This window comes from Caretta caretta, chromosome 5 (genome assembly GCF_965140235.1).
Source record: "Caretta caretta isolate rCarCar2 chromosome 5, rCarCar1.hap1, whole genome shotgun sequence".
NCBI classification, from domain to species: domain Eukaryota; kingdom Metazoa; phylum Chordata; order Testudines; family Cheloniidae; genus Caretta; species Caretta caretta.
In genome coordinates this window covers 37,678,802-37,705,099 of record NC_134210.1, presented here as the reverse complement: position 1 = coordinate 37,705,099, position 26,298 = coordinate 37,678,802, and the positions used below count along the sequence as shown (strand labels likewise).

General features: G+C 43.0%; 1 protein-coding gene across 2 annotated transcripts in view; it reads right to left on the bottom strand.

Annotated features, from left to right (window-relative positions):
• Positions 1 to 25,324, bottom strand: part of RAB3C (RAB3C, member RAS oncogene family) — a 210,997-nt gene extending 185,673 nt beyond the window's left edge. Inside the window, exons 1-2 of one of the 2 annotated variants that reach the window (XM_048851550.2) lie at positions 25,146 to 25,324; positions 8,272 to 8,499 (exon numbers count right to left, since the gene is read on the bottom strand). In XM_048851550.2, the coding sequence (XP_048707507.1) occupies positions 8,272 to 8,499; positions 25,146 to 25,163 (246 nt within the window). In that variant the 5' untranslated portion in view covers positions 25,164 to 25,324. Of the gene's footprint in view, positions 1 to 8,271; positions 8,500 to 24,294; positions 24,545 to 25,145 lie in introns of those variants that run through there. The other variant, XM_048851549.2, reaches the window with a different exon arrangement.
• Between the last annotated feature and the right edge of the window lie 974 nt (positions 25,325 to 26,298).

Sequence of the window (26,298 nt, the reverse complement as noted above, 5' to 3'; positions counted from 1 at the left end):
TTAAGATGACCTATGTCTCTGCTCCTTAATGAGATGTTTAGTTATGCTAAGCACTGCCTTCTATTTCACATTAGTCCTGGCCTCTGAATACAGACTTCTCCCTTTGTTGATGATGAAGGGCTCTATCATGGAGTATAAGAAGTGCAGCTATGATATACAGCATGACACAATCACAGGAGAACTGAAACACATGTGATGCATCTAGAACTACGCAGCAGATGAGGAAAATTTCTTCCACACAAGAATTTCAAAATCCATTAAAACACTAATGAATATGGACAAGAAGTGGGACTTAGTACTTGTGAAAGCTGCTGGCTTGATGTTTATCTACAGAATAGCAGCAGCATCCTCACACTCCAACTCCAAAGTGTCTTAGGCCACAATCCTTCAAACGCTTATACATATGCTTAACTTTAAGCACGTGGCTAACACTAACGAAATCAGTGGCCTGCTTACATGATTAAAGTTAAGCATGTGCAATAGGTGTTTGCAAGATCAGGGCTTTAGTACCAGTTGTGGAACCTGGTGTTTGCAGTGTGGACACATGTTGACTGGATTGAGACCACCAAACCAGCCATCAGGTGGACACAACTCTTGATTACTACTAGCCTGGGCTGATTTAAACCAGCACCCTAGAGCTGAGAGGGTCTGTACTTATTACCAATCCCTGAAGCCACACAACTCCCTAGCAACACAACTTCAGCTGGAGTAATGGATGGTCCAGCTGGAAGACAATCAGAAGTTTCAATATGTATCTACACAAATAAGAATATTCTGAAGGTAAAGCAGGAAGAATGGAAAGATATGAAAACAAAAATAACCATGCTCTTTATAGCTACATAAAGCAGAAAATGAACATTCTGAAGCTTGTCTTCCAATAGACTTTAGACAACCAAGTAGCTTTACACGTCTTACCATTTTGCACATCAGGAGAGTCAATGTGTCTCAATCTCAGGAAAAGTTGATAGCGAGAGAGAAGAAATGTCAGGGAAATGTAAACAGTGTTAACTTTACACTACAAAAGGCAGTTTCAGCAGCAAAAGCTAGAACTATTCGAGTGCTGAAACCATTTCTTCTAGTGCTAGCCTTAGTGAAGATGTACGGAATGTTAAAGACATAGGCATTTTATTCTAATAAAGAGATTTTAAAGCAATACAAATATTGGAATAGCCAGAATCATTCTTAAATGCAGATGGATAATTTGTGTCTCTTGTGTTGGTGCAGACTTTGAAAGATGCTAAGGCTCTCCTGCAGGTGCCAAGTACACTCTCTTCCCACTAAGCTCCTCACAAGTTGATAGTGTTCTGCACCTCACCAAGGATATAAGGCCCTGAATCTACACGCATAAAACACTAGCCTTGTGTTCTTGGAAACAACATATGGTCTGTGGATAGTGGATTTGTGTATACTTTACCCCCAAAACAGGGCACATTTTGACATTTCTTCCACAGGCAAACTGTACAGACTTCTGTTTTGTCTCTATCTGGATTGCAGGGACACACCCATAAACTCTTCTTCAGTGTGATTTGCACAAAGACAGATTTGCACGGATTATTTGTTGTCAAAAGGAAAATTTAGCACGTGCACGCTCCCACATTTTCTTAGCTAATGGTATCCGCTCTGATCACCTGCTTAAGAATTGGTTAGTCTCTAAGGTGCCACAAGTACTCCTTTTCTTTTTAAGAACATAAGAATCTCCCTAACATCCTCAGCCGTGAAGACTGAAGCAAAGAATTCATTTAGTTTCTCTGCGATGACTTTATCATCTTTAAGTGCTCCTTTTGTATCTCGATCGCCCAGGGGCCCCACTGGTTGTTTAGCAGGCTTCCTGCTTCTGATGTACTTAAAAAACATTTTATTACCTTTTGAGTTTTTGGCTAGCTGTTCCTCAAACTCCTTTTTGGCCCTTCTTATTACATTTTTACCTTTAATTTGGCAGTGTTTATGCTCCTTTCTATTTATCTCACTATGATTTGACTTCCACTTTTTAAAAGATGCCTTTTTATCTCTCACTGCTTCTTTTACAGGATTGTTAAGCCACGGTGGCTCTTTTTTAGTTATTTTACTGTGTTTTTAATTGGGGTATACATTTAAGTTGAGCCTCTATTATGGTGTCTTTGAAAAGTGTCCATGCAGCTTTCAGGGATTTCACTCTAGTCACTGTACCTTTTAATTTCTGTTTAACTAACCTCCTCATTTTTGCATAGTTCCCCTTTCTCAAATTAAATGCCACAGTGTTGGGCTGTTGAGGTGTTCATCCCACGACAGGAATGTTAAATGTTATTATATTATGTTAAATGTTATATTATTTCCAAGCGGTCCTGTTATAGTTACCTCTTTGACCAGATCCTGCGCTCCACTCAGGACTAGATCGAGAGTTGCCTCTCCCCTTGTGGGTTCCTGTACCAGTTGCTCTGAGAATCGGTCATTTAAAGTATCAAGAAATTTTGTCTCTGCATTTCGTCCTGAGGTGACATGTACCCAGTGAATATGGGGATAATTGAAATCCCACACTATTACTGAGTTTTTTATTTTGATAGCCTCTCTAATCTCCCTTAGCATTTCATTGTCACTACCACTGTCCTGGTCAGGTGGTCGATAATAGATCCCTACTGTTATATTCTTATTAGAGCATGGAATTACTATCCATAGAGATTCTATGGAACATGTGGATTCATTTAAGATTTTTATTTCATTTGATTCTACATTTTCTTTCACATATAGTGCCACTCCCCTGCCCGCACGACCTGTTCTGTCCTTCCGATATATTTTGTACCCCGGAATGATTGTGTCCCATTGACTGTCCTCACTCCACCAGGTTTCTGTGATGTCTATTATATCAATATTCTCCTTTAACACGAGGCACTCTAGTTCACCCATCTTATTATTTAGACTTCTAGCATTTGTGTACAAGCACTTTAAAAACCTGTCACTGTTTATTTGTCTGCCTGTTTCTGATGTGTCAGATTCTTTATGTGAATCTTTCTCATCTGATCTGGCCCATACTTTATCCTCTTCCATCTCCTCCTCCTGACTAAAACCTGGAGAATCTTTATCAATAGACTCTCCTCTAAGAGAAGTCTCTGTCCGATCCACATGCGCCTCTGCAGCGGTCGGCTTTCCCCCATCTCTTAGTTTAAACTAGAGATGGGAGAAAGCCATCCTCTTCTTCCTCAAACTTCTCTGTTCTTTCTCCCATGCCACCCCATCCCCCATCGTAATCCCCTTTTAAATGCACACTTACACCTACCTCTGCTGGGATGCCTGTCAATCGCTACCATGTGGTGTCGAATGGCTAGCTGAAGCTTCTATTTTACTGATAAACTGTTCATTTGTTACCTCATCTTCTCACCCACCCCACATTCGACAGTCTTTCTTTCCCATCTATTGCCTCCTCTCTGACATGTCGATGGGGAGTACCCTTGGGGAAGGACTAACTTCTTTGCTATTTGTCTGTACAGGCCCTAGCACAGTGGGTCCCTGAGTTTGATTATAGTGTTCCAGGTGCTACTGTAATAGAAATAAAATAAAAGAAGATGGGCAAGGGGCAAATTCTGGAACAGGCAGGTGGAAAATGAGGACTTCTGTCTTAATTAAATGAAATAGACGATTTCTGGAAGTTACTGAAATCCCCCATGCTACATTTGGATGAAATATTCCCTGGAGATTATAATGACAGTTCTCTGTGTAACATAAAAGCATAATATTTATCTGTTTAGGGATATCTTATTAGCATGCAATGTGCAAGCTAATGGGCTTTTCTTCCCTGTGTGAATTCTTAGCATCTGTTGTTGAAAACCCCAAACATCTCAAACACGATCTACAAAAACAGCTTGGAAAAACAATGATTCATGAACTCAAATATCACTGAGAAATCCACTATGCCAAAATGAAAGACCCTTAAGTGACTTGCACTTAGATGGAGGAGCTCAGGACAATGCCTAGGGAGCACAACATGGAATAGCATGACAGTGTGTCCAAAAGGCCCAACTCTACAAGCCTTACTCAAGCTAGTAGTCCCACTGATTTAGGTTCACTGCCCTGCAGTAGCAGGGGCAGCTGGGCCCCAGAGGAGATTCACCCACAGCAAAGGCAAGTTGTGATGGCACTGCTGCCCTCCCACAATGATTCCACCAAACAGAGGGCAGCTTTAAGTTATGACTAGGGTTTCATAGTAGCAGCACATGCTACAGCTGCACAGGTGAGGCACTAGATGAATATATCATCTGACCATCAGGTCATGTTTTTCACCAACCAGCACTGCCCACTAATGGGGTTGCATTGGCTCCTTCTGGGATTTGTGGCTGAGCAGGAATTGCGAGCACCTTAAACCTGATGCCTTGCACCCAGCAAGGCCAGCCATAATACAGGGCAGAATCTAGCCAGAGGACAATTTGTTTTTACCAAATGTGAGGTGGCTTGCATCAGATGTTTGTAAGAAAAGGGACTTATTTTTTTCCTAAGTGTTATTCATGTTTTGATAAGAAAGGGATTTTTTTTCTAAGTGTTAATCATACCCTTAAAGGATTTCTTATCCTTTTTTGCCATGTCTTAGCACAAGAAATAAATTTGTCCCAGAAACTTCAAATGAAGTTTCTCAATAATTAATAGTTTTTTGTTAATTTGTTTACGTGTTTTGTTTATTGACTACAGCATTATATGGATTTTACCACCAAGTTACTAATATACACTTGACATTTTACCTCTAGTTTAATGTAAGTTGGTGTTTTCTGTGGTGTTGGGGTTTTTTTATCGTTGGAAATTTACAGTCTGTTTCATTTAGAACACTGAGGAGTAGATTCGTTAAAAAGGATTCTGAGCACTGATAGACTGGGTAAAAGAGAGGTTTCAGAGGAACAGCCGTGTTAGTCTGTATTCGCAAAAAGAAAAGGAGTACTTGTGGCACCGTAGAGACTAACCAATTTATTTGAGCATGAGCTTTCGTGAGCCACAGCTCAGCTGTGGCTCACGAAAGCTCATGCTCAAATAAATTGGTTAGTCTCTACGGTGCCACAAGTACTCCTTTTCTTTTTGGGTAAAAGAGAGGCATACAAACCTACCGGCACCAGAGAACATTGATGGAATATAGGGAAGACAATTAGGCTCTGTTAAGGCCACTGTTCAGCAAAGTATTCACGCATGTGCCTAACTTTAAGCATGTGACTAGTCCCACTTACATCAAGTCAATATTCTAGTTCCATTGACTGCAATGGGACTTCTAACATGCTTAAAGTTACACATGTGTAAGCAGCTTAAGGAACTAAGGCCTAAACATGTCAAAATGAATGGTTAAAGCACAATAAATGAGAACATATGGGACAAATGACATCTCCAAGAAGGGACTTTGGTGGCTCTAGTGACTTGTATAACATTTTAGATGCCCGCAAGAACAGCATAGTGCAACTCCATGTGCTACTCATTGCAAAGTATTTTAGTCTCCATCTCATTGTTCAGAACCAATACTTAAAAATTGCTTTTAGTTTCCAATTTGGTTTATTTGGTCAAAATAAGTGAGATTTGCCAGCACACTTTGATTTCATATAGTTAAAGTCAGTGTTTTGCCACTGATGTCCAAGGAAGCATTAGTAGGCCACTACATGTATCTACCTAGAAAGAACATCTGATCAGGTTTGGTCTGATTCACCCAGCTCCATGCTTCATGTAGTCAACACAAAGTTACTAACATGCCATTTGAAACTGAATTGAATGGTGCAGGAATACCATTCATTTCAAAAAGACATTCTGTAGTCAAATGAAAGTAACAAAGTACAATACAGTATGATGCTACATATCTAGATACTGCATACCAAGAATAGTATGGCTGTCAATACAGTTTATGAGAGGAGGTAAAAATAATCCATTCATTTAAAATGTTTCTCCCTGGAATATTCCAAAACTATTCCAGGGAGCAACATTTTAAATAAATGGATTATTTTTACCTCCTCTCATAAACTGTATTGACAGCCATACTATTCTTGGTGTGTATATATATTATTTATGAGGGTTTCAGGGGCTCAACAGCCATACAGTTTTACTCTAGCATACCCCAGGGCAACACAAATGATATACTGCAAAACACTAAATCTAAAATAGCAGACACTATATTAGTTCAGTGTGCAGTGACAAGGTTTTCTAAGATACGGTATTAAAAGTTTCATACAACCAAATGATGAGAGGCAGCATGGTCTAGTGAAGAGAGCCCTAGAGTAGGCATCAGAAGATCTAAGTTCTATGGCTCTGCCACTGTGTGACCTTGGGCATGTCATTTCCCCTCGGTTTCCTCTCCCACCCTTTGGGTGGCTTGTCCATTTAGATTACAAGCTTTTGGAGCAGGGGCTATCTCATATGGTGTATTCACAGAGTGCTGAGCACAATGGTGGCTCCTATCTCAGTATAGTGGCCTTTAGAGGATACTGTAATGCAAACCACCACAACAATGGAGGTGCCTGTTTTGATAGAACAGGAGGCTTATTCTAGGTGGCTAGAGTGCATCTCCAAAAGCCAGCTTCTGTATGTCACTTTGTAGCTCATTTAGATTAATAGACTCCTTTAAACCAAGTACATATTCATAGTCTACACTGAAGAAGTATGATGAGAAATACGTTGGTGTCAAACTATACACATTACTATAATGTTGTAAACGAATGTTGCTGCTTTTGCTCGGAGAGACATGACCAATTATTTCTATTGTAGAGGCCACTTTGTGATTTAAAAAAAAAATCAAGGAGAACTGTATAAAGACTACAATGGAAATGCAATTTTACTGCTCTATTATCAGGAGATAATGAGGTGGTGTCAACATGAATTACCGTGTAATCACCATAGTTTCCAAAGGTGCTGCTGTGAGCTTGCCATGTCATTACTGTGAAAGAGCATGCACTGCAAGCAATTAACTAATGTCAGCACTGTATGTTATAATCATGTTAAGGATATGACCTAAATTGATAAAAGCAAGGAAATTAAGAGACAAAGATGATGTGGCCCTGTCTCAGGGGGACCACAGAACAATGGGTGGCTTTATTCACCATTTCTACCCAGGGATTTTCATCATGTTAGAAAACCTATTAATACACTTTATCTACAATGATGTCAAAAATGTGTTAGCTGGTCAGGTCATAGTTAACCCTGGGGCACTGCAGGGTTAGCGATGATCAGCTAACATGATTTTAAACATGACTTGTCCTTGTCCATCCTAAAGGTGAAATCAAGTTTAATACCATGTTAGTTAATGTGTTCTAACATGAGACATTTTTCTTGTATAGACAAGGCCTCAATGCTCCTCTCAGTAGAGCCTGACTTACTAGGGAGGGTTCATGGAGGAGACCTGGGGCAAGGTTTTAAACTCCTCAGATCACCGTGAACTACATGGAAAGGAAGCATTAATGCTAAGGGGATGTCCAGCCATTTTTCCCCAGCCTTGGCAATATGGATCCTTAGGAGCTCTGCTAACATTGTCTCCTCTGCTTGGGCAATGCCAATCTCTGCAAAGGGATTGGAGCAGGACTTAATGTAACTATGAGCATCAGCAACTTCTGCTTAAATAGCCACTGGAATATCCTTGGGGGGTCTGAGAGAAGCTTGCCATAGAGAACACCTGCCCCCTGGCATCAGACTTCCCTGTTTCTGACATGCTTCCTCCCATTCCTGAACTGCACAATCCCATCTACACAGAGGGGTGTCTGCAAGCTCCCAGGCAGCAGAACTGTCAAATGGTCTCTTCTATTTTTCCACATGTTTGCTCCTTTCCAGCCATGTAAGTGGAAAGAAAATTCTTTCCATCGACCTCTACTGTAGCTCATGGATTCAGAATTTCCTTCGTTTTGTGGGAAGGGCAGACCTTTACTGGTATTTCAGGATAGTCCTCAGTATTTACTGTACATCTAAGATAGCTCATTTGTACACACATGAATATGCCATGAATGTCTCCTGTTGTATTTCTCAGGGGATCTGCTACAGAATGGGAATTCTGCTGCATTTGAGCAAAAAAATAACCACACGTTTTAATATATTAGTCAATTGGATAATGCAGAGCTCTAGGGCCAGATTTATAAAGGTATTTAGGTTTAGATTACAGTGGGAGTTAGCCCTTAATAAATCTGGCCCTTAGTGCTTTTCAGTACTATGCCAGACATATTAATATTACTATACAGAGTACTAGAAATAATCTACATCAGAGAACATGGAAAGAAGCATACCCTGAAGTAGAACAATAGCTGTATACTGTGTCACGACTACACACAACATTCAGAGGACATATGTTTTTCAGCTTACCCAAATCTGTAGCTTAATCCTTTTTTCATTTTTGAAAACAGTTTTGACTTTGAAATCGATCCCGACCGTGCTTACAAATGCAGATGTAAAGGAATCATCAGCATAACGGAACAAAAAGGAGGTTTTCCCGACACTGCTGTTGCCAATGATGAGCAATTTGAACATGTAATCAAAGTTCTGGTCAGACGTGTCTTTCTGGCCATATCTGGAATCTTGAGCAGATGCCATCTGTAAATCAAAATAAAAAGGATTTTTTATGGTCTTTTGTACTTTATAAATCAGAGACCTTTATATTTTATTGGATTCCTTGGCAATAGATATCAATGAATTCAAGGACAAGTTCACAGAGACCCTAAGTCTTTCTTATGATGCTGGTATCCATGGTAATAATTCCCACTGCAAAAGATAATGGCAAAAAACTTACAGTATCAGGAAGATGGTACATCAGGGCTAAATATAACTGTTGATCAGTATCAAGAAAACAAAACAAAAAGAAAAGAAAAGAAACCCCAACAAAAGGACCAGGTCAATTTCTGAATATAGTACAAAAAAAAAAAAAAAAACCCAACAACTCTTTTCACAGAATGTTAAGAATGTGACAACATATTACCATAAAAATACAGAAATTAATCCTGGAGAAAAGTACTATATGTTTCTGTATATAAGAGGGGAAAATAAGGAAGCAATTTGTGTTTTTTTTTTTGTGTGTAACTATGCAACGTAGAACACAGGGGTATATTCACTCCTTAATTTTGCAATCCTTGCTTGTGTCATTTTGTGCCATAATCTTAATCTATTTTAGATCCGAAGAAACTGCAGAACCCATTTGATGTAGAAAGGTCACAGTCTTTCGTAATAGCTAGATTCCTACCCAAAGCATTTTGCCACTACCCTTTTCATTATCACAGTGTCTCTCACCCACTCGGTAAATACTTTTGACAAAGTGTCTCTTCCTTTTGTTCCCTTTCAGTCTCTTCTTCTATATGCAGTAATAGAATTTTGGACACAATATTAATGAACTACAGTGTTCATACAGTACAATATTACAGGTGACAAGGGCCTATGTTTTCAAAGAGGGGTCCCTAAAATTAGGCTCATAAATCCACATTTAGACAACTGAATAAATGGGAGTTACAGACCATCAGCACCTCTGAAAATCAGTCCACTTTTATTGATGAGCCTAATTATAGATTTAGGAACCTACAATTAGGCATCCAGGTTTGAAAAATTTTGGCTTACATGACCATTCAGACAAACTCAAAATCTTAAATCTTTAGTTAAGAATGTGAATGAATTACTTACACATTCAGAAGCAACCACATAGTTCATTGTATTATCAGCAGAAAGTCTAAACTAAATTGTTTATTTGCAGCACCTTTACAAAAATATTACAGCATTTTACAGTAATAGTTCAGTACTCTACAGTTTCCAAATGTGCCACTGTAGTGTTCTGGAAATGTTCTGTAAAATAAATTCAGCAAATAGTAATTCTTTCGACAGAGGAATCAAAAGATATTTCAGATATTACTGTCCTGACCTTGAAAGGGACACTGTCAGGCTTCCTGACTTCCAAACATACTTGTTTGAAAAGTTGTTTTCAATATAGTGGTTTGAATGTGACAGGATTGCTAATGCTACAGAACACACTTTCAATAATCACTACTCTGATGCCTTGCATCAGTCTCCCACTGACATCTCTGCCCACATTCTAGAACACAAGTGATGTACATATTCACAGGTTTGCACATGGGTCATGTAAGACTTCAGAATTATCTTTACTCCTGTTCTTAACCTCCCACTGAAATGACTGACTGGAAAAAGGAAAAATCCTCCTTGGCTTTTAATGCATCAGCCTGAATGTGTGTTTGCACCAGTGCCCTCTACTGGACAGAATCAGAATTACTTAAAAACTTGTAATTGTCACCCCCTTTATTGGATGGCCTAAAGAGAGGATATAGAAAACTCTAATGATTTTATCAAAAGTCTTGAGTCTTTCTCTTAAGGCCCCAAGTCCTGGAGTTAGGTGATTACATGAGAATCCAGCTTTCATATATAAAGAGGTACACTTCTGGAAAAACATGATCAGAGTGTAGCCTAGAGGCTCTAACACCAAAAAGCAAAGAAAAACACTGTTATACATTTATCATTATTTACAGGGCTTAAATTCAACCGCAGCTGTCTGGAGGGGAGCTCTGGTAAATATTTTCAAATCCTCTGGAGTTTTCATAGCATATTGGAAGTGGGGAGGGGAGAAGAGGGACCCCCAGGAAATACTCTATGAGAGTTTAAGCCCTGATTATTTAGAATCTGATGAGTTTTAAGCCAATCACATTATTCTGGGGGCCAGGTATGATTTTTGAATGCTTGGATTTGACAATACAAATTACAGTATACATACATTGTGATTTCAGACAGGAAGGAAAGTCAGCAAACCCTGATGTTGACTGTTTATGGCAAATTTAAAGACACAAGTCAAAATTCACAAACTTGTGTGCCTAGCGTTAGGCACTTGAATCCACATGTAGACACTTCTGTAGGATGGCTGGATCCATAACCTTGCCTAAAGATGCAGGGCTCTCTGTTGACCCACCCTGTTAGCAGGAGTCAGATACCTGCACAAAGCTGCTGAGAAAATTCTGCTGACTCACTTTGAAAATTATGCCTTGTCAACTTCACCAGGGTATTAAAGAGGCAACCCGGGCACCGGGGCTACCGTTTCCTGTAGGATCGTCTACTAACCAGGCTTTGGGAGAAAACAGAACATGAATTTCAGCCTAAGTTATCACTAAAAAAAAACTCCAGCAAAGGGACCTTATATAGCATGTGTAGATCTGTCGCACAGTGGGAATGCCACTGGCTCACAGGTACCTAACTGCCTGATTTTCAGAGCAGCTGAGCACCCGCTGCTCCCATTAACCAAGGTTCTTGAGTAAATGTAAATGTCGGTACCTAACTTTAGGCATGTAAGTTTGAAAATACTGGCTTTAAAACTTATAAAACTTAGTTTGCAGGTGTGTCATGATGAGACTTAATTAGGTAATGTTTAATGACGTTAAGATGAAAAGCAGTAATTATGACTAACAGCACACATCAATAATCTTTCTGATTTCTTTAATAAACACAAACAAAACCTTTACACTTTCATGCCTCCACCTTATCTTAAACGACTAGATTTCTTAGTAAACATATGCAAAAAAGGAAAATCAGATGTTGTTTATCTATTTAATTATAGCTTTATGCTCATTTACAGCTTTTAGCTGTACGTAGTTTACAAGAACATCAAGCCATCACCATTGAAAAAACCATCTGACAAAGCATAAGATATGGCCTGTATGATGTCAATTCACCTTAGGTACTCTGTTCCACACAAAATCCAAAAAAAGCATCACATCTGGCTCCATCTATTGCTGGAATACCAATTGGAATAAATCTGAACCCAATGGTCACTAATTCTAGATCCACAGAAGAGGCATTTTCTTTCTTGACTTTAATCACCTGAGAGTTGTCATCCCCATCCCCACTTAAAGGTATACAGATGTGTTGAGTTGCTCAGTATCGGGGCCGAAGGTCAGGGATCAATCTGAGGCCAGGCCAGGTGAAACTGCAGAGTCAGAGTCCATTAACAAATTGAGAGCAAGAGGCGAGAACTGGGGTCAAGCTGGGACAGGGTCTTTCACCGGCGTCAGCAATGGTTTTAAGCCAGAGACAGTAAACCAGGATCAGGAGCCAAGCCTAGGTTCAGAGTCAGGGATCAAGGCAGTTGCAGCAAGGAGCAGCAAGCAGGGTGTAAGGCAGAAGCACACCAGAGGTCTGCATTACTGAGACAACTCCCAGGAATGGTTTCCTGGTTTATATACAGTGTGCCAGCCAATCAGGGAATCACGGAGGGCTGTTGCTCATGCCCCTTTGCATGGGATTTTTTGGACAGCTTAGTCTCTCAATTCCTTTTGGTGGCAATCATACCTGGGTCCCTGGAAGGAAGCAGAGCTGCCATCAAACCCTCCAGACCCCAGTTCTCAGCCCATGGGTTCTTACAGTGGTTGAGTAATAGAAGTTCTGGAGGAGCGACATTCCACTAGAGAATCAGAAGCCTGGAGCATGGGCGGCAGGTGGACCCCACTCTGGGAAGGCTAGCCCTCAGCTTCGCCCCTTATATCCATGGCCTCAGCCACGAGACCCCCTGTGCCCCCGATACACACACATGGCCAGAGAGCCCCCCTCCCCGGCCGGGGTGGCCAAAGCCCCGAGCGGAGGAGCCTGGGGCTGGCTGCAGCTATGCCTCCCCTCCCCGGACCCAACCTGCCCTTCCACCCAAGGGAAAAGCATCTGTAGAAGACGCTTTTTGATATGCCCCATGCAGGTTCCAGGGTGGCTGAGGAGGTAGTATTTGCCTCCTCAGCTGCCCCAGAACCTGCATGGGGCATAATAAAGTGAAAACTTCACCGCCAAACCTCGCAACTGGGGGTCCGGCGGCCATGGCAGCATGGGGAGAGGCAGAGCCTCCCCTGGCCTATTATACCTACCACCCATGGCCTGGAGTACAAGTACTATATATCAGACAGAGTACTGGGCAAACTGGACATATCCATACTAGAATTACACCCCTCTTTTTATTTCTGGAGATTAAGCGTATGCATACTTATTCTAGCTATGCATCTGGAAGGCAAAAGAAATGACTGATTTCCTACTTCTGAGCTTGGCAAATTTGTGGGAAGCATGGGAGGATTACAGAGAATGATACACAGTGCTCCCCTTAATTAACTGCATACTGCTGGGAATTTATGCTCCCAAAAATCTCTGAAGTACAAAATATCCCATTTCTCGAAGTACGACTACACCCCATGAAATACATTTTCTCTCTCCTAGAATTGGTTCCCTTGCTGTTAGGGTTCAGACACATTAGCAGAGGCGTTTGAAGGCATAGCTACTGCCTGTGTTGCTCATGGGGCACTGTTCTGTGGATAATCAAAGAACTTCCATTTCCAGGGATGTTTAGTCAGTGCCAAATACACCAATAGGAAGAAAAAAAGACAAAGAAGATAGTGGCTGTAGCAAATTTGTCTGTTTTCAAAACCTCAACATGCCAAACAGCCTAATGCATTGGTGGGCAACCTGTAGCCCGCAGGTCACATGCGGCCCATCAGGGTCATCTGATTGCAGGCCGCGAGACATTTTGCTGATGTTAACCATCTGCAGGCATGGCCCCCCACAGCTCCCAGTGGCCGCGGTTCACCGTTCTCAGCCAATGGGAGCTGCAGGAAGCAGTGGGCCGCAGGGACGTGGTACCTTTAGGTACATCTCTTCCTAGAGTATGGGCTTAGACCATTCAAAGGATGTCAGACATCAGATAAATTTTACTTTTAGCAACACATAAAGAGCATCTCATGATCACAAGTCGACACTTGGTTATTCACAACAACTATGTACAAAATAAGTTATTTCCTATAGGGTTCTGTGATGGGGCGGTTGTCCCTCACTGGTATGTAAGGGGTTAAAGCCACCCTGGGAAGGCTGCGCGGGAGGCAGCCAATGAAGAAAAGGCTTATAGTACCAGCCAATCAGGAGAAGCTTTATTGTAACAGCCAATCAGGGCCAGGCTGGCCCATATAAGAAGGGGATGCTGAGCAGAAGAGGGGGCAGTCATTCCCTAAAGGGGGAGGAGGAGGAGGAGGACTGACTGACTGACTGACTGACTGACTGACTGACTGCTTAGAAGGCCAGAGTTCCATGGACAGAGTAGTGCTGGTAAGGGGAGGGTCAGCAGCGTAGGAGAAAGCTCCAGGCTGAGGCCCTGGTACAAGGGCGGAGAAGGTGCTAGGATTGTGGGGAAGTGGCCCAGGGAAGGAGATGGCAGAGTTGGAGGAGGCGCAGTATGTGGCTGCTAGCTATAGGGTCCCTGGGTCAGGACCTGGAGTAGGGGGTGGGCCCAGGTTCCCCTTGCCCCCACTTGCCACTAAGGGGAGTGGCTGGTGAATGGACTGCAGTTTGCTACTAAAACAAGCGGCTAGAATCAGGACTGCAGTTTGCCAGTGAGGCAAGCAATTGGACTAAAGACGTCAGTTCCTCGGAAGGGGGGAAAGGACCGACTGGGACACCGCTGGAGGCCTGTGTCTAGAAGAGGATGCCATGGTCCAGGAAGAGATGTGGGTCCTAGACGTGGATGTGAGCATGACAATGGGCAAGACACCACTAGACAAACTCACTCCAGTGAAATGAGAGCTAATTCCCAGGATGGCCAGCAGGAGGTGCCGTGGTGGTGAGTTCTGCCCTGTCACAGGTTCCATTAACTGTTCACTGAACAGCTTAATATTCAGCAGATACTTTTAGATCCACCAGAGTAAGAAGCACATGAATAAAAAAGGTGCCTTCATATGCTTCCCTTTCTGTAAAAGAGTGAAAATCTGCTACTTTCTCTTTTGCACTTAAATGGCACCTTCCATCTAAGCTTCTCAATTTTTAAAAATATTGAAATACTAATGGCATAACGGTGCTTGAGCACTAGGTACTTTTTTGGTCCAACAGGGCTAAACCCCCTGATAATCAACTGGCTCCGGCCCTTAGGCAGGAACAGGGACTCCCAGGAGTCCATAGGCTGCCCCAGGCTAAGGGCCAGAGAGCAGCCAACAGTCTATAGTCCCTAGGCCCTTTAAACAGCGGCTGAGTAAACCCAGTAGTCTATGGGTCCTCGACTCTTTAAGCAGGGGCACAGCAAACTCTGGAGCCAATCAGCTCTGAAGCCTGTAGAACAAGGGCAGAACAAACCCAGGAGTCAGTTAGCTCTGAGTTCTGAATGCTGAGGCAGAGCAAACACCCACAAGTCATTTAGGCTCCAAGTCCTTGATGCGGGGACAGAGCAAACACCCAGGAGTCAACTGGCTCTGAGCCTTTGATGCAGGAACAGAGCAAACACAATAGTCAATTAGCTCTGGATGCAGAGGCAGAACAAATCCAGCAGTCAATTAGTCCTGGGCCCTTGGTGCAGGCATAGCGCAAAAACCCCAGGGGTCAGGCGTCCTAGCTCCGGCGGACAGCTGACGAACACAGGCCTCTTCGCCTGGTGAGGGGCAGTTGCCACCCCAGGGGTGGGGTGGAGCCTGAGCTCACCCTACTCCACCGGGCCCCAACCCAGGGCCATAACAGTGGCAGAGTGGTCCATCAACAGGGATCCATCTGCAACATGCCGACCATGCTTCAGGGAGTGCTACAGCTAGACTGAAGTCGGCTGTCCCTGAGCCACCTCCTCCCCTCCCTTCCAGGTGTACCTGGAACCATGGAGCATCTTCCATCTCAGGTAGGTGGCCAGCGGCAGTCCTGGCGGGTCCGCGAAAGACACCATGTTCCCCATCAGGTAGGGTGTCGCTGGGCTTGGCAGCAGTGTCAGCAGCCAGGAGCTAGCAGAATTCATCTGCCTCCCTGATGTCTCAGCCCCAACTGAGCTGGAGGCCCTGCCCTTTATATTTCCTGTTACCCACTTCCGGTGGGAGGGGCAACACAGGTCTGGCTAGGCCCACTTGGGCAGAGAGGGTGGTTCCTCCCCTCTGGCTTGAAGGGAGGCCACAATCTCAGTATACACAGGGCATAAGAAAGCATAAACAGTAGGCATAATCCTATGCACTGCATGGAAGTAAGTCTCAAATCATATGGGCATCTGTTTTCTTATTCCCACAAATACAAAGTAAAAGTGTGATGGCATGGGCTGAGAACAGAGTCAGATTCCAAGGCTAGAAGGGACCATTGTGATCATCTAGTCTGACCTCCTATATAAGTGTATAACACAGGCCATAGAACTTCCACAAAATGATTCCTTTTGAACTACAGCTTCTCTTAAAAAAAAAAAAAAAAAAAATCCAACCTTGATTTTAAAATACACTGACGGAGAATCCACCACAAGCTTTGGTAAATTGTTTGTTTAATTACCCCCATAGGGAAAAAAAATTATACCTTATTTCCAGTCTAAATTTGTCTAGTTCAACATCTAGACCTTGGATTTTATTACTCTGTACCTTTCTCTGTCAAACTGAAAAGCCCATTATCAACTATTTGTTCCCATTTGGTACTTATAGACTGCAATCAAGTCACTCCTTAGCCTTCTCTTTCTTAAGCTAACAGATTGAGCTCCTTGACTCCATTACTATAACACATGTTTTCTAATTCTTTAATCATTCTTGTGACTCTTCTCTGAACCCTCTCCAATTTATCAACATCCTTCTTGAATTGTGGACAACAGAACTAGACACAGATTCCAGCAGGCGATCGCACCAGTGCCAAATGATTCCCCTGTTTATGCACCCAAAGATTGCATTAGCGCTTTGGGCCATATCAAACTGGGAGCTCATGTTCAGCTGATTATCTTCCATGACCCCCAAATATTTTTCAGTCACTGCCTCCCAGAATAGAGTCCCCTATTCTGAAAGTATAGCTTACATTGTTTGTTCCTAGATACACACATTTACATTTTGGCTTTATTAAAATGCATATTGTTTGCTTGTGCCCAGCACACCAAGCAATCTAGATCATGCTGTACAAATGACCTGTCCTCTTCATTATTTACCACTTCCCAAATTTTTGTCATCTGCAAACTTTATCAGTGATGATTTTATGTTCTCTTCCAGGTCTCTGATAAAAATGTTAAATAATATAGGGTCAAGAACCAATCCCTGAATGAGGGTGCTTGAAGAGATGGATTTATGTGTGACACTCACTATGCTAACGAGGTACTTAGTCATGTTCCTTTGTTTGGCCTTACAGGACCTACTCCTAGACAAAACTGATGGCTGTGCAACAATGTTCTCATTAAGGCAGGACTGAGTTTGCCTGAACTCTTTGTGATGCTTAACACTTCATCTAACCTTTATATGCACAGAACACTCTGCACTTGTGCCATACAGAATGAAGTCCCCATGCAAAATAGGATGAAAAGGCCAACATTGCTGATTGGCCAGGACATGTCTGGGCTCATTCCTTCATATATTTTACAAATATTTTCTTTTATATAATTATAAAAAATATTTTCTTAAGAGAAAAGCAAAGCCTACTATTGTGAGTAGGAAGAATCCCGTTTCTCCCCCTCGCAAGGACAGACACTAGTTGGTTTCTTCAGTTATAATGATTTACAGAATGTTTCAAAGAACAGCATTTCCTTTCTATGTGTATATATAATGACACCCTATGATTCAAGAATTACTACTACTATTTACTACAAAGAAACAGCCTCCCACTCACCCCATTGACATGATAATTCCTCACACCTGAAAGCATGCGGTGGTTCCTTTACTTTTTCTATTAATAGTCAGGCATATTCATAGTTAGAACAATGGTAAAAACAGTTTCAGCAATGAGAAATAATAGGCCAAGTTCAGACATGACTTACAGTCTGGGCGGTCCCAGTCTAATGGGAATATATGGAATGTAAATCACTGCTCAATCTGGCCTTGATGTGCAAGCTCCATCTCTTTTCTAAAATGGCTAAAATGTGACCAAGAGACTCATACACAAGATCCCTTCATGCCCTCTATGGCGGGCTGGCATAATCATGATGAGAAGGATGGTCTTGTGTTTAAAGCATAGACCTGGAAATCAGGAGTTCTGGGTTCTATCCTCACTCTAACACAGACTGCCTATGTGACCTTAACCTCTTTGTGGCTTTGCTTCCCCAGGGGTCAAATGGAGATAACAATACTTAGCAATATCAGAGGATGCTTACCTGCCTCTGAGGTGTTTTGGGGTTTCATTCATTAATGTAGGTACAGCACAGTGACCGCTATAGATGGAAGGCGTTATTAGAACTGCAAAGTACTATTAGACAGGTGACCTTAATATGTTTTCTCCAGCAAAGCAGACAAGTTTGCAAGTACCTGCCTCCGTTTGCACCTCCTGTCAACAAATCATGGGGGGCAGCCTCACAATCTTTGTAAGAGGCTCCACTAATGTTGTTTAAGACAGACACATTCTGAGGAGCAGTCTAGTCCATAGCACAGAAATGCATGCCTGCATCCTCAGCAAGAAACCTACCCTTGCAACTAAACATTCTGTGTACAATATGTGAACATACCCCTAGCCAGTCAGGCAGTCAAGATCCCACAATGTCATTTAAAATGTGTGGAAAATTTTACATGTATCTCTCCAGGAACAACAATTCCTGTGTTAACAGAAAGTTAAATAAATTTGGAAGGATCGGATAATTTTGCTGAATGCTAAGAGACATGTGGCCATGTTAACTGCTTTACTTTTATGGCTTTTGTTTGGCTTTATTCATCACAGTTTTGTAGCAGCCTCAAAAGAGCGTGGAAATAGCATTTCCTTTCCCCTTCTGCTGTTGTCCTTCTCCATTTTATTTTGATGTATTTCTAATGCAGTAGAAGCCAGCATAGCCTTGTTCTGTTTGCTTTTGTATGAGTACAGCCATCACTGGTGGCAGCAGGATGTGAAAAGCTCTGAGGAAAATATGCTTATTTCCTTCCTTAGTAGAGATAAACTCACACTGCTTTTACTGACTCCCTCTTAACCCCCTTCTCTCTGCAGCTCAACCAGCTTCAACAGGTCCATTGTTCTGATCTCATGACCTGCCATGTCCCTGGTAAGGACTCAGCAGATCTGGCATTCCCTGTTAAGCCAATTGCCATCTTCTGATCTCACTTGCTCTGAGGCCTCCTGAGATCAGGTATGCCCCAGAATGCATTGCATGCCTCTAATTCCAGCAGGGTGCAGGATTGTATAAGTAGGGGCATAGCGAGCAGATTGAGGGACGTGATCGTCCCCCTCTACTCAACATTGGTGAGGCCTCATCTGGAGTACTGTGTCCAGTTTTGGGCCCCACACTACAAGAAGGATGTGGATAAATTGGAAAGAGTCCAGCAAAGGGCAATAAAAATGATTAGGGGTCTGGAACACATGACTTATGAGGAGAGGCTGTGGGAACTGGGATTGTTTAGTCTGCAGAAGAGAACAATGAGGGGGGATTTGATAGCTGCTTTCAACTACCTGAGAGGTGATTCCAGAGAGGATGGTTCTAGACTATTCTAGGTGGTGGAAGAGGACAGGACAAGGAGTAATGGTCTCAAGTTGCAGTGGGGGAGGTTTAGGTTGGATATTAGGAAAAACTTTTTCACTAGGAGGGTGGTGAAACACTGGAATGCGTTGCCTAGGGAGGTGGTGGAATCTCCTTCCTTAGAAGTTTTTAAGGTCAGGCTTGACAAAGCCCTGGCTGGGATGATTTAATTGGGGATTGGTCCTACTTTGAGCAGGGGGTTGGACTAGATGACCTCCTGAGGTCCTTTCCAACCCTGATATTCTATGATTCTATGATCATACAGACCCTGAATGCAGCAGCCTAAACTATTGAGACCTTCCAGTTGAATTTGCAGAATATCAGGAAAGCTAGAGAGAACTGTTGGGAGATATGAGGAAAATACTTTAGTAGGGCTTTTGATACTGTCTCGCATGACCTGCTCATAAAAAAACCCAGGGAAATACAACCTATATGGAGCTACTATAAGGTGGGTGCATAAATGGTTGCAAAATCATTCCCAGAGAGTGGTTATCAGTGATTCAGTCATGCTGGAAGGGCATAATGAGTGGGGTCCCGCACGGATCAGTTCTGGGTCCGGTTCTGTTCAATGTCTTCATGAATGATTTAGATAATGGCATAGAGAGTACACTTATAAAGTTTGCAGATGGCATGAAGCTGGGAGGGGTTGCAAGTGCTTTGAAAGATAGGATTAAAAATCAGAATGATCTGGAGAAATGGTCAGAAGTAAATAGGATGAAATTCAATAAGGACAGATGCAAAGTACTCCGCTTAGGAAGGTACACATACAAAATGGGGAAATGACTGCCTAGGAAGGAGTACTGTGGAAAGTGATCTGGGTGTCATAGTGGATCACAAGTTAAATATGAGTCAACAGTGTAACACTGTTGCAAAAAAAGCAAACATCATTCTGGGATGTATTAGCAGGAGTATAGTAAGCAAGACATGAGAAGTAATTCTTCTGCTCTACTCCACACTGATTAGGCCTCAACTGGAATATTGTGTCCAGTTCTGGGAGCCACATTTCAGGAAAGATGTGAGGGAAGATTGAAAAAACTGGGTTTGTTTAGTCTGGAGAAGACGGAGAGGGGACATAAAAGGTTGTTACAAGGAAGAGGGAGAAAAATTGTTGTTAACGTCTGAGGATAGGGCAAGAAGCAATGGGCTTAAATTGCAGCAAGGGCAGTTTAGGTTGGACATCAGGAAAAAGTTCCTGTCAGAGTGGTTAAGCACTGGAATAAACTGCCTAGGGAGATGGTGGAATCTCCACCATTGGGGATTTTTAAGAGCAGAGACAAAGACCTGTCAGGGATGGTCTACATAATACTTAGTCCTGCCTTGAGTGCAGGGGACTGGACTAGATGACCTCTCAAGGTCCCTTCCAGTTCTATGATATTTGAAAAGAGGTTAGCACTTCTATTTCTTCCAAATCTGTTTATTCATCACTAATATAACAGTCTACCCCTTGCATCACATTCCCAAATCTCAGCCAGTATGATTCTAACCAGGCAAAACTGCTTTTCAAGCCTTTATTCCCACTCCTTAACCAGCTATATAAATCGGGATTGAACAATGTATGCTTATTCACCTCCTACAATCATAGAATCATAGAATATAAGGGTTGGAAGGGACCCCAGAAGGTCATCTAGTCCAACCCCCTGCTCGAAGCAGGACCAATTCCCAGTTAAATCATCCCAGCCAGGGCTTTGTCAAGCCTGACCTTAAAAACCTCTAAGGAAGGAGATTCTACCACCTCCCTAGGTAACGCATTCCAGTGTTTCACCACCCTCTTAGTGAAAAAGTTTTTCCTAATATCCAATCTAAACCTCCCCCACTGCAGCTTGAATCCATGTCTGCATGCATACAGCCACCTCACATGCCAGCCACACTGCTTTTATGTGGCACAGTGAACAGAATTCAGCACTATTGCTTCCAAAACCACAATCCTCCACCTAGCTGTTAGTAATATTAAGACATCTATTTTCTTTTTAAACTTGTGACAAAAATGGTAATAAAAAAAATCATCACAAACTCCTGAGTACATCTGATTCCATCTGGCAGAGGGCAGTGATGTATGTGCCCATAGGTATATTGCATATAGTTTTATACACAAGCATTGAGAATCCTTCCTCTCGAGGCATCTTAGACCTCGTTGGCCCAAAGATAAATAGACTGTTTGGGATTTAAACCAGGATCTTGTGCATGCAAAAAAGATCAGTACCACTGAGATGGCCCATTATCTCATCTTTTTTATTATATTTTTAGATTTATGTTTTTAATTATTAGTTGATTTGTAAAGGAAAAACTAGTTCTTATGCTGCCTGGTGACTTGGTTTTCTTCTTGATCAATAGACACAATTCATCTTTCTTCCTGTTTCTTTGAAACTGAGATATTTTAGCAATAGAGAATTACATTTACTCTATAACAGACTGTTTTATAAAACTGTGGAGCTTAAAGAGAGATCATGTGTTTAAGACAAAACCTGGTAACAAAGTCTTCCTTTACAGATAAAATAAGTAAAGCGGGCAATTAGTTCAGTCAATCCAAAATCTCATTTGGACAAGGACTGTGAACTGTACTAAATTAGAGTTAGAAAAAGAAATGTCTCTTTAGGAGAAGACCCCACAGCAGAACTGTATTTTGCTTGAAGATTTAATAAAAATCTTTGTGATTTAATTTAATAAAAATCTTTTAGACGTGGTGGTGGTGGAAGGAAGCATTTGAATTGAAGCCTCTAAAGGGAAATGACAACTAATCTGAATTAATCTGCCTGATTGCATTTTCATATCTTGGAGAAACCCAGATGCTGTGCAATTATAGTTTTGGATGAGATATGCTGAAATATACATTTGTCCTTTCACCAACCTTTAAGAAAAAAATTACCCTTGTTTATAGCTCCTTTTTGTCATTTTTATACTAAGGCACTCTTTTCCACTCATTTTGATAATGGACAATTATAATTTGCAGTAGCAATCTCATATTTGCCTGCTCATATAAAAATCAAGATGTGATTTTTAACATAATATGACAAATATATGTTTATAGATCCTGGATTTTTATTTCTTTATAATTGTCTTTAGTTAGTTTTTGTACAATCATTTTGTTTCTATATTTTTAACAAGCTTTTGCCCAATAAATCCAATATCTGTGATACATAACTAATCCAATAGGAACTTAACATTCACTTTCTTCCACTGACAAGCAAAATCTTCTATTTTCATTGTAATATACAAACCTATTTTTCTGCAAAAGGATCTCCAAAATCATTTAATTCAAAATATTATTTTAATATGTAAATATACTTAAGAGTAAAGAACACAGTGAAAATACTCATGTACCAACCAAATAGAACTCTGTATTTTAAACAGCATCTTAACCAACTCTGCTCTCTACCCAGAAAACTGATAGAAATGCTTACAGCAGATTGGCTTATTTTTAATGTGCCTCTTTGGCTGAAAGATTTCAGCATGTGACATATAAACAGTTGATCTAACAAGGGTTTATAGGTTTATTATTCACTTTTCAAAGTCAAATAAATCCAGCTTCAATTGTGGGATTCAGAGCAGTGTTACCCAGTATTTTAGCTGTCTTTTTGTACATTTATATTAAAAGGATTCATATTTCACCCCTTTCATGTTGAAGTTCTTCTACTGTTACAGAAGCTACACAAAATAATAGCAACACTACCATAAATACTGAAAGAGAACATATACTGCCATGGCTGCACTTCAAAACATAACTTACAGCACAACTGTAAAGAGGTTAGTTAAATTATAAAACATCAATATGATTCATTGCTACTAACGTAAACATGATTGATTTTCCATTAAAAATCCTATGTTCAGATGTACACTATGGAGTTCTGGTCCATGACTCGAGCTCCTACGTGCTATGGCAATATAAATAAATAATACAAATAACTAAAATAAATTAAGTAATTTAATGTATATGGATTTGAAACAACAACTACCCTGAGGCTATCAAAACAACAGTGCATGTCAATGTCAATTAATAATACCTGAATATCCACCTCTTTCTCCTGTGCAAAGAGTTAGATTTTTCCCTACATAAAAACAATTAAGAAAGGGGTATCCTATTCTTATCTCAAATTCCATCAACAAGACATCATCCTTTGATGCAGATGGATAACTGCCTATTTGATAAACAGATAGCCATTTCCAGTTAACTTGCTTTGCATGCAGCGAAGAACTCATTGCATATTTCTCCCCCACACACCCCACCAAAAAGAAAAAAAAAACCCAACTTATAATTAATTAACTTGCAGAGGAGTTTAGATTCATTCACAAAGGAGCTTAATAACTGAAGAGATAGATGCGCTTCCTAATGCAGCACACATATCTGATCATAAATCTTAAAAAGTAACACAAGCACGGGGGGCGGCTGAATATCGAGGGCTTTCCCGTGCCCTACCCCCGCGTGCGAGTGGCACAAAAGGACATCAGTGCCTGCCAGGGTGCTAGAAGGCGTACAGCTGCCCCCTGCCTCTCCAGCAGCGAGCGCCGTCCGAGGGGGGAAATGGCACTGGCAGCGAGCAGGCGTCTCTTTGAGTTCAGCGCCTCTAGGCACGGGAATTATTTGCAGTCAGTCGTCACCCCCCCCCCCCCCCCCCAAGCTGTGCAAAGCCTGGCTGGGCGCGGGTTGCCCTCAGGCGAGCGGGCCACTGACCCAGGCAACGGCCAAGCACTGGGCAGGCAGGCAGAGCCGTCCGAAGGGGCGATGTGGGGTGTGCGGTGCCTTCCACCGCAGAGGAACTCAGAAGCGACACTCACTCGCTCCCAGGCGCGGAGCCCAAGCCCGCAGCGGCGTTCACAAGACCAGGGCTCGGTCCCCGCTCTGCGCAGCAGCGCAAGGTGAGCGAACGCTAACGCCATTGCTCGGCTGCGGCTGGCCTAAGCGCCCCCCCGTGTGTGTCCTCAGCGCCGGGGCGGCAGCGTGCGGCTGCTCGCTCTCCACTCGCTCCCCTTCAGCGAGGTACCTGCATGGGAGCTTCGTGCCTCATCCTCGGCCCGCGCCCTTCAGCTGCCTCCCGTGCCGGGTGGGTCCCGCCGAGCAGCGAGCGCGGCCACAGCTCGCCCCGCGCGCTCCCCCGGCGTCTGCTCACAAACCGGCGGCGGGATCAGCACCGGAGCTGTCCCTCCGGCCGCTCCCACGGCTGGCCGGGCGCGCCCTGCCCGCCCATGGGAGCTGTAGTCCGCGCTGCTCCCTTCAGCGGCAGGGAGCAAAGGCGACCTGGGAAGGGCACGAACTACAACTCCCAGAAAGCTCCGCGCGGGCCCCGCCTACCTCCTCCTCCTCCTCCTCCTCCTCCTCCAGCCCCGCGTGCTGAGGCGCTGGGGAAGCCAGCGCGGGTGTCGCCCAGTCCAGCGGCTGGGCAGAGAGGCGCTGGGGCTGCGCACCCAGCCGAGCGGAGCGCTGCAAACTCCGCTCCCAGCTGGCGCGCTGGAAGTGGCCGAGTGGGACGAGTAGCCCCGCTGCAGCAGCCCCACAGAGCAGCCGGGGGGGTCTCCAGCAGTGCCGGGGACCTAGCGCTACGCTTGACACCTTGGTTTTACACCCCCCCCCAGCCCCGCCCAAACCAACCCGAACGCCTCATCTCCCTACAAGCCACCGTGTTACCAGTTCAGCCCGGAGCGTTTATACATTGTTTCCCAAGGTGACCGCATTTCAGCTGGCTGAGGGGATTGAGGTCTAACCGCCCCCTTCTAGCTTGTCAAACAAAGCTCCGTTATTTGGGTGGGCACTTTGCTTGGCAAGACAACAGAGGGCCAGACTGGCTAAGGAGAGAGACGCTGGATGGGTGGGGAGGGGCTGCCCCCTCTGCCTTACCTTTCCGTACAGTTCCATTGGCAACGCCAGAGAAGGTGGTTCCCAAGGGCAGCCCGCAAGGGGTGCAGGGCAGAACGGGCAGAGGGTGTGGGCCAGGCGTGACTCGGTGGAGAAAGTGCTGGCTGGGGCTGAGGGGCTGTGGTCAGGGTGTAGATGGAGGACTTTCACTCAGGCAGGCAGCAGCGATGGAAGGAAGTGGCAGCAGCAGCAAGCGTCTCCTAGGAAGCTCAGCAGCAAAATTCGCATTAGCCCAACCCCCCAGGTCCAACCTCCAGGCACCTCTTCCATTCATTAACTCAGAGCCACCAACCAGCACGGGAAGGGAAAGGCCACAGGGTTAGTTACACAACGCAAGTTACATAAAATGCAGGCATTAATCACCATAACAAAATACAGCCATAGGATCAGGGAAATAATTACATCCTAGTCTCACCCTCTGCCTCCGCAATACAGGTCCCTATAGTATTCTCCAATGCTTCTACCACCCTAGTATCAATGGCTCAAGTGTTGGGGTTGGTGGGCTGAATTTGAAAAAGGAGAACACTATTTCCTTGTTGTTCTTCCTAGTTGCTTGATACTAAATGTAACCAATTTCTTTAATTAATAAGGTACTGACTTTATCTATAAAGTTCAGAATACCAAGGTCCTGGACTGGCAATTATTGTTGCACTTAAAACTCCACTACTTTTTGTAATTTCTTACTTTTAGGTTCAAGTACATTGCACTTGCACTAGCATTAGTTTTTGCATTTGATATGTTTTTCTATATGCAAGTGCATTTATATTTTGTAAGTCAGCAGAGAAATAGCTGAACAACAATTCAATACAGGTTTTCTTCCCTGTTCCGCTTTTTTCCCCAAGTGTTTTATATATTGAACTCTGCAGTATTTCTCTACTGTTATTCTCGTGTGGAAGGTAAGTGGTTGTTCTCAACCAACTCTTGAACAACTAGATGACTCTTGGGGCTTCTGAGAAACATTTTTCTGTTTGTAAATACTAGTCTCGCAGTCCTGGGAAGCTGTGTTTGCACATGATCTCAGGCCCTAAGTTAGTAAGGTACTTAAGCACACAACTTCAAGCATGCACAAAAAAGCAATGACTTCAGTGGGACTACTCCCTTTGTGAATCATGGCCTTAATCTGGGAAATTGATAT